We start from the raw sequence: 13,017 nt of genomic DNA on the forward strand, positions 1-13,017 counted from the left end.
GGTTAATAAAGAAACTGCCTTGGTCTAGTTGAACTTAGGTAGGCGGAGAAGACAGAACTGAATGCTGGGAAGAAGGGCAGAGAGAGAGAAGCCACGGATCTTTGGCCTGAGACAGACAGATGCTGGCTAAAGTCTCGCCAGTAAGTCACAGTCACGTGGCAATACACAGATTAATAGAAATGGGTTAAATTAAGATGTAAGAATTAGCCAATAAGAAACTAGAGCTAATGGGCCAAGTAGTGTTTTAATGAATACAGTTTCAGTTTCTGTGTGGTTATTTTGGGTATAAGCTAGCCAGGCAGCCGGGAGAAACACAGGACCCTCTCCTTGTAACAGCCAAATGCTATTACAATACATTTCTATGTACAATAAACTCAAAGTGGCTTTTCCTCTTACTCTAAGAACCCTGTGTTGCCACAACTGGTACAACCCTTCCCTTTAGCATTTTTCTGCAACTTAAGTGTTTTCTCCTCTGTTGCCTCTAATTTTGAAGTCTTTGGTATCTTGATCATCAAAGAAGTTAGTCGAAAGTGAATAAAATCCAGAACTCTCATTTTCTCACCTATAAATTGTGTTAAGGAAGACTGTAAATGTTCTAACAAGAAAGAGGCTTAGGCATCAAGGTACAGTGCGGGAAAGGCACGTCAGGAATGCAGGTCAGTGGTAGAGCACTTTTCTAGCCTGCATGAGGTCCTGGGCTCAATTCCCAGCACCACACACAGAAACAAAACAACACACATTGCTGGGCACAGGGGCACAGACCTGTAATCTGCAGCACCTGAAAGATTCAGACAAGACTGCCACCAGTTTAGCCCAGTCTGTCATCCTGCACAGCAAGACCTGATGTCACACATGAAACCTCCATGCTGCTGTGGTGGCACACACTTCTACGTCCAGCACTTGGGAGACTGAGGCAGGCACCAGGCTACAGTGAGCTGCACGTCAATCCTGCTATAGGGCAGGGCCTTGCGGCCCAGTGGTAGAGTGCTTTTGATACCAGGCAACCCATAAAACTGGACATGGTATTAGTACAATCCCTTAAACTCAGTCTTTGGGAGATGGAAGCAAGAGCATCTTAAGTTCAATGTCATTCTCAGCTCCACGGTGACCTGGAGGCCAGCCTGAAATACTTTAAGACTTTAAGACTGTCTAGACCAGTGGCTCTCAACCTTCCTAATGCTGAGACCCTTTAATGCAGCTCATGTTATGGTGACCCCCAACCATAAACTTATTTCACTGACACTTATAACTGTAATTTTCTGTTACAAATCATAATGTAAATATCTGATATGCAGGATACCTGATATGCCACCCCTACGAAAGGGTCATTCAACCCGGGTGTGGCAACCCACAGGTTGAAGAATGCTCCTCTAAAGAAACAAAAGCAAAACAAGGTGAGTGTGAGGAAATCCAGAGAACCTTGTTCAGTGAAAGTAACTGCATTAGGCTCGTCACCAACCCCAATAAGCTCAATGACCAAGTCAAAGCCAAATAAATTGCTCACTTCCAACCCATCTTATTTCCCTCAAGTGAGAGATCATTGATGCATAATCCTAACTGATTGAACACTTGATTATTTCAAAATTACAGTGCTCCCAACACAAAGAAGTGATGAATGTCTGCAGGAACGGATATGCTAGTTACTGATCTGATTATTATAGATTAGACATGGATTGCCATCTCACACTCTAATCCATAAAATATAACTACCACCTGCTGATGTAAAAATAAGCAACGGATAGCTGGGGGATGTAGCTCAGCTGGGGAGTGCCTACCAGGCACAAAGCCCTGAGCGGGATCCCTTGCACTGTATAAACTTGATTTCAGCCCTTACCTTCACTGTTTCCCTGCTTACGTCTAGTCATCCTATGTTTCAAATGGCTTTAACTATCCTCAGACTTCTGTCACGTTGCCACAAACAAGCCTGAGAGAACCTCCTTCATAAACGCTTTCCTGAGTAGTCAGCCCGAATCGCCATATGGATACCTGCGAGTTCACAGCATTCATCAACCACATGATTGAATCTTATTTCCGGCTCCTGACCTTTTGAAGACCCAGTTTTCATCTAATAGCCTTTAGCTGTTTAAAAGATTCACCGGGAGACTGAAAGTTGAGCATGATGGGATGTTTTTTCTTTGGATAGTTTTCCTAGGGACGCAAGCTCCGGTGGAATGGAAGATTCTCTCCCTACATAGCATCTACTTCCCTTCCGCATCTACTTTGGAATCCGAAACTAGTGCCCGCTTCTCTCCAAACCGCTGCCTCCCGCGTCTACTTGTTCAAGGTCACGGCGGTAGGTGGCAGCGGGGCCGTTTCTTCCGCAAAGCTCACGCGCTCCCTCCCGTCTCTCCAGGGACACCGCAGGTCCGCCGCTGCGGGGCGGTCCAGCGCGCGTCTGGAAGGTTCGCGGGTGGGGCGGGGCGGGATGGGCCCCGCCTCCCGGACCGCCGTTGGCTGAGGCCGCGCTCCTCCCCGCAAGCGCCGCTCTCCAGCGTCGCGGCTCCCGGCGCTCAGGCAGGCCGGCCTCCGCTGCAGCTGCGCCGCACTCGCGCCATGCAGAGCCTGGCCATGGACCTGCGGGTGCTGTCCCGGGAGCTGGCGCTCTACCTGGAGCACCAGGTCCGCGTCGGCTTCTTCGGCTCGGGCATGGGCTTGTCGCTGATCCTGGGCTTCAGCGTCGCCTACGCCTGCTACTACCTGAGCAGCATTGCCAAGGTGAGCCGGGGGCGGGGGCGGCGGAGCGTGGCTGGCTCCGGGGCCCCGAGGGCGCGCGGAGACACTAGCTGCCTGCGGAGGTCCAGGGTCCTGCCACCAGGTTCTCCCGGTGTCCCCTTCCCCGGACCGGCCAGCACAACTGCGGTACTTCGGGAACGACACCGGCGCTCAGTTCGCGTTTCGTCCCCGTCCCCCCCCCGGGATGCGGGATGCGTTTGAGTGCATCTTGGGACTGTTGTGATTGTGGCTTCTGTGCGTCAGTCTCCGGGGAGACTGAATCAGAGGGCTCGCGCGCGGCCTCCGGGTGGGAGCACTATAAATCCTCTGGTTGCTGGTTTACGGCCGCGGTAAACTTTGTTCTGGACCCCTCACCGATGTTGCTTCTCCCCGCAGAAACCCCAGTTAGTGACTGGAGGGGAGAGTTTCAGCCGCTTCCTCCAGGACCACTGTCCGGTGGTGACAGAAACCTATTACCCGACGGTATGGTGCTGGGAGAGCCGAGGACAGACACTGCTGAGACCCTTCATCACTGCCAAGCCCCTGGTGCAGTACAGGAAGTAAGTGAATGTGTTTTTGACCTATTATCTTCCAAATCACAGGTTTTAATACCCGCTTCCACTTCTAAGTTAATACATCTGTGGTTAACAAAATGAAATGAAAGTAAATTGGAAGAATGCGCGCCCACCCACCCACCTCCAGCCCCAGAAAAAATATGTTGCTCCCGCCTTTTTTCTTTTCTTTTCTGTTTTCCTAACGGGCAGAATGGAAGTCCTAGCTAATTTCTGGGATGTGAGAAGCACATTGGTTTGGGGGGAGTACTGTTTTCCAATTTGTCCTTGAGGCTCTACAATCGCTTCAGGTTCTGTGTCTCCCCACGAAAGAACTCATAGTAACAAACGCATGGGTTTCTGAAGATAATGTTCTGATGTTGCAGGTGTGGGTGGGGACATATCTAACCAGAGATTTAAATGGTGTCTATTACTAATTTCCCTGAGTCATATGGTCTTTTTCTGGAGTTCCTTTTCTCCCTGCCGGTTCTACTATTGGGCCCACAATGCTGTGGGAAGTCATTCAAAAAGTAAATTTTGTAATATTCAGTGAGGGCCTGCTTAGTTGAGTCAGAGTTGTAGTTAGAACAGAGTTGGCTTACCCAGAATGCCCTGTTGGTCTCTGTATTACCTCAATTAATAGGGGTTAAATGCTATGCATTTGAGAGTAATAAAGAAATGATTAATATAATATATGAAGGGCTGTGTGTGTGTGTGTGTGTGTGTGTGATACCAAGGATAAATCAAAAGCCTTGTGCATACTAGGCAGGGACTTTCCACACTCCCTCCCAAATATTTGAAGTTCTTTGACGTTTATTCTTTTTTAAGTTCATTTTAAAAATAATTTATTGGTTTTTGAACAATTTTGTGCATATATATAATGTATTTTGACCACGTTTATACATATACACCCCAATTACCCTGATTTAGTCCCTTCTGAAGTTCATTTTTTACCTGTTACTTTTTATTGGAACTGCTGGAAATATGGTATTAATTTTGGTAATATTTTTGTAATGAAAGAAAGTGACTCATAGATATGTATATCTGGATGTGGTAAGTTATTTTGAGATGACCAGATAATGTCATATTTATAGAATGAAAACACCAAGGTGCAACTTAAGCACTCCTCAGTAATGCCTTTGAATGGTCATTTTCAGTGAACTCATCAAGACAGCGGATGGAGGCCAGATCTCCCTGGACTGGTCTGATAACAATAACAGCTCATGTTATACGGATGCCAACACCAGACCCACCATCCTGCTGTTGCCTGGCCTCACTGGAACAAGCAAGGAATCCTACATCCTGCACATGATCCAACTCAGTGAAGAATTAGGGTACAGGTACCTATGAAAGATTATTTCCCATTTTTCACTTAATTCTTACTGACATAAATATTTCAGGCTGAGTGAGCATGGTGGCATAAGCCTTTAATCCCAGCACTAGGAAACAGAGGCAGGGAGATCTCTGTGAGTGCAAGACCAGCTTAATCTTTGTATAAAGTTCCAGGCTATTAAGGTACATGGAGAAAAACATGCCTGCCCCCCCCCCAAATTTTCTCCCAGGTGATGTTGCACACCTTTATTTCCAGCACTCGGGAGGCAGAGGCAGGCAGATCTCTGAGTTTAAGGCCAGCCTGGTCTACAGAGCAAGTTCCAGGACAGTCAAAGCTTCAGAGAAACCCTGCCTTAAAAAACATACAAACAAAAAAATAAGATTTTTTTCCTTAGATGTATGTTTCAAATATATACACACTCACATTCCTTCATGCATAAATTAAGCAATCTCCTAAATTATTACTTCACTCTGATTTCTCTTTTGTTTCCATTTCCCATCTGATCACCTACAGAAAATGACTCTTAGTCACACAACAACTTAGGGTAAATGACAAATGATATTAGAACCACTTGGGCATTGATAGTGTCATTCCCCTCCCCACACTCACCCACCTCTCAAGAGTGTTCTGCAGAGTAGCCATTCCAAGCTCCTGAGACAGTGTACCGAGTGGGCTCTTGCTCACACTTTGAATTCGGGCCTTACCTTTGTTGATCTTATTTGCCTGGCTCTGATCCCAGTGTGAAAAATGAGCCTTAGCTTGTAGTCACCCATCACCTTCCACGGGCCATCGGTTCCTTTTTTTGTCCACCTGAATTTGCAGGTGCACATGGCTGATTGCCAGATGATACCACAGCATGTTTAAACAACCATTATTCAACTTGACCACCATAATTCAATTTTTCCAAGTGAGTTGGCAGCCTTCCATTTTAGACTCAGCTCTGGAGGCTTACAGCAAGGCTGCTCTGAACGGTACTGCTTTTTTATGTGCTGGTCTTTAACTGATGGTGTGATACACTCTGTGACTTGGGTTTAGAGTCGACTCCTTTTTTCTAAACTGAAAATGCTCATTTCTATGACACTTCAGTAGAAAGAGGGAAATATCATAACAGAAAATTCTGTTTTAACAAGTTAACTCTGATCTTTTACAGACAAAGCCTATTATGTCCAGAAAATAACATTCTCTCAAAAGCTCAAAGTATTCTTGACTTAGGATTTGCTAAGAAGTAGCAGGAACCCACTGTTATTCCATTTTAAACAACGTCCACTTAGATTGAAGCTTGTTTCTAATTTATATCTAAAGCTTGGTCATACTAAAAAGGTAGGGGTCTAGAAAGCCACCCCCCAGTTCCAGTTTTGAGACAGGATCTCATGTAGGCCAGGCTAATCTCAACATCATTATGTAGCCAAAATGTAGGGAAGGCTTGTGCTGAGAATTATGAGGAGACACAAAGAATCTGAACTTGTACTTTCCTGGGGACCTTGTAAGGAGAAAGCTGTGCCAGTTCATTGTCAGCAGCTTCAAGAACTGGTCAAGGGTGGCCTTGAACTGCTGTTTCTCCTGCTCAACCACACATTTATCAGTACTCTGGGTTCATGAAGTTATGGAGACTTAACGCAGGGTCTTATGCACACTAGATTATAGTGTATTTCAGCCTAAGTGTGATGTGTTCTGGGCTGGATCAGGCTGGCCTTGGCAGGAAGGAAGAGGAAAGAACAAGCTATTGTAAGTAAACTCTTTGGTGACCTTGGGACTTAGTCCCATTTATTTTTAGCTGCCAAGAGTCTCTGGTCTGGTCGAGGAAATGGTTCAGTCATACAGTGCCTGCTCAGTAACCATGAGAACCTGAATCTGGATCCTCAGAATTCACATAAAACACTGAGCGCAGGACCTGGAGATATGGGTCAGCAGTTAAGAACACACTCTGCTCTTGCAAAGGATCAGATTGAATTCCTAGCACCCACGTGGTATCTCACCACTGCCTAGTTCCAGATTCTCTTCTGACTTCATGGACACCAGGCATGCAACGTGATATATGCAAACAAACACTCATATACATAAAATAAATATTTTTTCTAAAGAAAGCTGGATAGATATGTGCCTGTATCCCCAACACTGGTGATAATGGAGGAGGTCAAGTCCTGAAACTCATAGGCCACCAGTCTACCCAGATGGATGAGCTTCAGGTCTACTTAGAGACCCTTTTTTAAAAAACTGAAGCAGATAGTAACTGAGGAAAGACCCTCCACATCAACCTCTTTCCTCTACATACATGCAGCCACATGTAGCCACTCATACTAACAAGTACGTGCACCACATAAACACACAAACACAAAGAAATTCTGAGTTTTACAAGTAGAGCCTTGAGAGAAACAATTTCAAGTCTCTGACCTAAGTTGGAGAGGCTGTATCAGTTCACTCTCGCCACTGAACAAACCCTCCAACGGTCAGCGGTTTAAAACAACCGTTCTGCTCAGTCCCAGGGGCTGACAGTTGGGCTAAGGTCACTAAGTGCCATCTTATCCAGGGTTATTTGTGCATATGTGATTAGCTGTCAAGACAGCCACATGCTTGGGGACTCTGGGACCACTTAGCTCTGCTGTCATCTACGCTAGGCTCACCCTGGGCTGCTCTTTCGGTGGAATAGGGTTTACTGAAAGTAAAAATCAAAGCTGTCAGGGCCTCTGAGGCCCAAACTGAGAACTCCTCCAGTGTTTCTTCTGTAGTCTACTACAGGGCAGATGAGATAGTCATCCCAGAGTCCTGAGCAGGGATTGCAGACTCCTACAGAAAGGATAGGTAGTTTCAAGACCACTGAAATAAAAGGTAAATCTGAAAACTTGACTTCTAGAAGGCTGTTCTGAGTCCTGAGGGGTGTGGCTGGAATCTAGCAGGTGACAGGGCTTGAGGAAGGCTCTGTAATATTGTGGGACAGAGATGGGCTTCAGGGTTCAACCTGGACGCTCTTGTTGGGACTGCCACTTAGAGTAATCCCAGAAGTTAACTGAATTGTCCCACCATACTTCCCTCTCTGACATCAGAGAATTTAGTTGAGGTGTATATAGTACTTAACTGCACACACTGAGTCTTTCAAAAGTGTTTTTCTTCTTTCTGTTGTGTTCCAGTCTGACCAGAGTAGTAACTGTTTTATAATTTAGAAGTACAAGGCACATCTTACTTCGGGACCATGTGGACATCATGTCTTTTACAGTGTTTTGTCGACAAAGATGAACATTCATACGATGCAGACAGAGATGAACATTCATACGATGCAGACAGAGATGAACATTCATACGATGCAAAGGAGTCAGCTCCACTCATTATTCTGTATAAAAGAGAGGACTTGGGAGTGGGCATGAGTTCTGTCAGGGCAGCAAGGAACTGATGCTGTCTGGTAAGATGCTGAGTCTTGAGAGAGATTCTAACTACAGCCTATAGATAAATGAAACCAAAGGATTTATGTATGGTCAATGTAAACACAGTATTTTCCACTCACTCAAAATGAACAATTGATGGGAAGGAAACTAGGCCAAAGTTTATGTAAGATAATTATGTGCAAAGGTATTCTAACTAGGTCAAAGGTAAATAGTCTTGGATAGAGAATATTTGACCTGCTTATAGTGACCATCTTCACAGCACTGTGGTTGCAAAATGTCCTCTTGGAGGAGACTGTTGTTGAGCCAGATAAATTCTTTCCAATTTTATCAATCTGTTGAGACAAACGTTTCCTAGAGGGCACATGACATAAGAAAGGTCTCAAGGTTTATAGAAAAACATCCCATGAACATAGGAAAAGGATAGTTCCCTCCAATAACAAAAAGTTCTTTTTCTTTGAGCCAGGGTCTCACTTTGTAGCGTAACACTCAGTATGTTGTCAAGGCTGCCTCAGTTGTCCAAGTGCTACACATGATTGATAGGTATCATCACCATGTGCTGCTGCTGCTTCCTCCCCTTCCTCTTCTTCTAAAATTTACTTCTATTTCATGTGCATTTATGTTTCACCTGATGTATGTCTGTGTGAGGGTGTCAGATTCCTAGAAACTGGAGTTACAGATGATTGTGAGTCACCATGTGGGTGCTGGAAGTCAAATCTGGGTCCTCTGGAAGAGTAGCCAGTGCTGGTAACTGCTGAGCCGTCTCTCCAGCTCCCTTGCTGACTTCTTTAAAAGTCTCAATTTAGTCGCTGGGAAATGACTCAGATGATAAAGATCATTTACCATTCAAGTAATGAGGACCTAAGCTAGAAACCCTCAGGACCATGTTAAAAACAAACAAAAAGCCAGATGCCACAGGCATAGCACAGGTGTCTGCGGTCCTGTGACTCCTCCCAGGATATGGGAATAGAGACAGGAGAACCCCAGAACAGGAGAACGTGGTCCAGCTAGCCTGGCATGCAAAACAGAAAGAAATGACAGAGAGACCCTGTTTCAAACAGAGTAGGATTTGTAGACTGACCTCTAGGCGGCCTTTGGCCTCCACGTGCACACTGTGGCCACACAGACTCATGCTCATCCAAACATGTAAAGTCTCTCTTTGTGACATTTATCCTTGTAGTCTGCTCAAGGGACTGAAACAAGAGGATCACTTGAGTCTAGGAGTTTGGGACCATTCCTGAGCAACATAATGAAACACTCATCAGGAAAATTAAGTCTTTAATAATAAAAGAAACCTACATGTAGCAGCATAGCCTAATAGGAAGTATTTTATACCTGAATATATAATATCCTATTTTCTTAATTTTTTTTTCTTTGTTTGAATTGATTTCCTAGGCTGAAACACAGACAAGGGGGGAACAGTGACCCTGACTTGGTCTGGATCAGCTTTCTACCTTGGCCTTTTTTGGTCATTCGTCCTTATGCTCCACCCCCCCCCCCAGCTAATATTAAAGAGTGACTTGTCCAGAATTACGTAATAACAAGCTCGTTGGAATCTAGGTCAGTCATTAAGTATTTTGTGCTGTGCAGTATCAGAACTATATTCCCTAGGAGGCTATGGTCTAGTTGGAGTGACAGCAGAAACAGGGAAGCGTGCAGTCTGCAGGCCCAGAATTGGCTGCAAGTGACAGAAAACCCAAACTCACAATGGCCTCAACAAAATTCAAGTTGGCCTAAGGGGTATCTCAGTGTTAGAGTGCTTGGCTTAGCATATGAGAGGCCCTGGGATGTATCCCCAGCACCAAAGGAAGATAAACGTAAGGCACACATGTCTTTGTCCTGAAAGTCCAGGAGACAGTCACAGCTTGTCTGGTGTACATCAGTACCCAGAGCCCAGACACTGTGTGTGTGTGTGTGTGTGTGTGTGTGTGTGTGTGCGCGCGCATGCATGCATGAATGAAGAAGCCAGAGGACAGTCCTGGTTGTTGTTTCTCAGGCACCATCCATGGTTTTTAGTTTTGTTTTGTTGTTTGCTTAGAGCTTGGCGAATAGGCAAGACTGGCTGACCAGTGAACCCAAGAAGCTGCCTGTCTTTCTCTGTCATATCCCCATACACAAGGGTTACAGGTGTTCTCTGCTATGCCTGTCTATATATGGGACTCTGAACTCCTGCTCACACAGTGAAGACTTTACCCTCTGAGTCCCCTCCCTGGCCCCGTCACTGTAGGTCTGAACTCCCGCTCACACAGTGAAGACTTTGCCCTCTGAGCCCCCTCCCTGGCCCCGTTACTGAAGCTCCAGTACCCAGAAAATAAAAGGAGAGTAGAAAACACGTGCACGGCTGAGGACTGGGGCTCAGTTAGTGCTGGTGTGCTCACCTCACATATGTGGGGCCCTGGATTTGATCCCCAGAAACTTCCCTAACGTGTTGTCATTTCATCCAATGTCCTCAGAGGAGCCAGCACAGAAGCTGGGCATACACTTGATAAGTCTGCCCAGAATGGGAGGGAGAGGGAAGCTGAGTCAGAAGAAAGGGGGCAGTCTTTTTAATTTTGTTGGGAATTTTCAGCATTAAGACTTCTGTTTTGAAACATATTTCACTGCTTTTTTTCCCTACTTAGAGAAAGCACTGTTTTTGTGGTTTGGTCTGACAGGACAATGGCCTTTTATTCACTGCAGAACCCACTTGTTGGCCGCAAAGAGAGAGACTCATTTAGGAAATGGTTTAAATAAGGTTAGAATTTGACTGCTTTCAAGTTTATCTTTACTTCTGTTTGGGATTTTTGTAGGGGTGTAGTGACCATGATATCACAGGTTTCAATAATATGTCATGTTTCCAGCATCATTAGACATACCTTGGGGCAATCTGTAGATTCCTCCAAAGGAGGAAGAATGAGAAAAACCAGATTAAGAAAGATGGAGCTGTTGAAACAGTTTGTTCTGACTGCCTCCTCCATTTTAGATTAGAAACTATTTTAAGTTAGCATCAGAAACTTTTTATCTTGATAACTCACTTTTTGTATAAATAATGTTTTTAAGTGTGAAAAATAAGGTAATTATAACTTATTGTTCTTGAGACTAGCTAGGTTAAACATATTAGAAAACACTGATGAAAAGTTTAGATTGTTTAATGATAGACTAGAAGAATAATTATGGTGGACCCTGACAAGTGGTCCCATTGTTAGATAGTCCGCTGTCAAATACTCCTCAGAGATAAAGGTGCATCTTAGCGGCCAAGCACTTGCCTAGCATGCCCAAGGTTTTGCTTCCATCTCCAACACACACACACACACACACACACACGCACGCACGCATGCACGCACACACGGAGGCTAAAACAAAAGTAAGCACAGCCCTTTCAGGGTCAGAGCTCTGTTATAAGAGTTGGCAGCCTGTGTTACTAGCTTAGAGGGAACAGTGAGCTGGGTCCAGAGGGGAGGGGTCTTTGAGTCAGCTCTGAGGAGTTCAGATCCCAGCTGGGTCACACGCTGCATGTGCTTCTGGAAACATCTTGTCCTGCTCCCCTTGCTCTTCCACTTCTCTTGCAGAGGGTACCTTCCACCTCTTAGAATTGTGAGGCTCACCTGCAGTCTATGTAAAGAACATTGCCTGGGCTCTTGCCAAGAACAAACATCTAGAAAGTATTGGTCTCGGAGCCTGTGGGCGTGAATGAGGGTCATTATCTTGCTTCTGGAAGAGCCTAGTCATTCTAGAAGGACAAGATAGAAGTAAGGTGCATCGGGCAGTCGATTGCCCAAAGAAACCATTCCAAGAAAGCCTAGAGTCATGTGCCTGGCAGGGCAGTGCGTAAGCCAAAGGATGTGCCTGGAACTCACAGAGATCCGCCTGCCTCTGCCTCCCAAGTGCTGCGATTAAAAGTGTGCACCACCACAGCCTGGCGAAAGAGCAGTCTTGATGCGGCTGTGTTAGAGGTTTTCGCTTTCCTCACAGGTAGGAAGTGTTTGAAACTTTCATCCATGCAGCCACTGGTTTTAAAAACACTGTGTCTAAAAATTAAGCTGTATTCTCAAAATAGTAACTGACTGTTCTGGTTTTTAAAGCCATGGGGCCACTATGACTTTAACTCCATCAGAGATCACCAGAATTGCTATCTTGTGGCTGTGACTTTAACTCCATCAGAGATCACCAGAATTGCTATCTTGTGGCTATTAGTTTTTAGCCTTTAAGGGGAGGGGACAGAGAAGTAGTGAGTCGAATAAAGAGTTCCAAACAGAGAAAAATCAGTCCTGCTGTTCTGTAGCCAGGGGTGGGGGGATGAGTATGTGCAGTTTACAGCAAAAGCTTCTATGTCTTATTAAGAACCAGATGAGAACCCTGGGAAGGCTGCAACACAAAGAAATGGTGAAAGCCAGGAACTAGAAACATTTAATTAGCCTGAATTGATTATTACACGTTGGATACATATATTGATGCAGTATCATCTGCTAATTTGTACAATCATGTCAATTGGAAATGAATATTTCAAATTAGCTTAACATGTTGATTGATTGCCAGCAATAGATTCCCTACTATGTACTATACACAGTCTTATTTTATAAACACTCAATTCCAAGACATGCTTTGTTTATGTAGTCCATGCTGTCTTAAGATTCGTCTTACAGCTTACGATGGCCTTGAATTCACCAAGCTACTTTAATGACTTGGTGATAGTTTAATCAAAGTTTTACAATTAGTATGTCACAAGATCAAGATTGAACTTCACGACTTCGCTACAGATAATTGTATGGTTTCTTTTAGGCTGTTTGATAAACCCGAACAACTTTTTGATACAAGGTGTTGTGCAGCCCAGTCTGACCTTGACTTCCTCTTTGTGGGTGCTATTGGCCTTGGATTTCTGTCGCCCCTCCTTTTCACCTTCCACATTCTGGCATTATCAGTATGTACCCACCACTCAAATCTCCTTTGATAACTTTTCATACCTTTGGACATCTAGGTGCTCAGTTTATGGCAAGTAACTCTTCAAATGTCTAACAGTTTCTACTTTTTAATTGGAATTTTTAGTCCTTTTATAAATAATGTAATTAAT

At 44.7% G+C, this 13,017-nt stretch overlaps 1 protein-coding gene across 1 annotated transcript in view; it reads left to right on the forward strand.

Annotated features, from left to right (window-relative positions):
• Positions 1 to 2,335: 2,335 nt before the first annotated feature.
• Abhd3 (abhydrolase domain containing 3, phospholipase) overlaps positions 2,336 to 13,017 on the forward strand; it is a 49,668-nt gene continuing 38,986 nt past the window's right edge. The window contains exons 1-3 of the mRNA XM_041660099.1: positions 2,336 to 2,715; positions 3,109 to 3,272; positions 4,421 to 4,603. Coding sequence (XP_041516033.1) covers positions 2,554 to 2,715; positions 3,109 to 3,272; positions 4,421 to 4,603 — 509 coding nt within the window. The 5' untranslated portion in view covers positions 2,336 to 2,553. The remainder of the gene's footprint in view (positions 2,716 to 3,108; positions 3,273 to 4,420; positions 4,604 to 13,017) is intronic.

The sequence above is a fragment of the Microtus oregoni genome, unplaced genomic scaffold, assembly GCF_018167655.1.
Source record: "Microtus oregoni isolate MIOR12 unplaced genomic scaffold, Mior012 000011F_ref0000422, whole genome shotgun sequence".
Taxonomy (NCBI): domain Eukaryota; kingdom Metazoa; phylum Chordata; class Mammalia; order Rodentia; family Cricetidae; genus Microtus; species Microtus oregoni.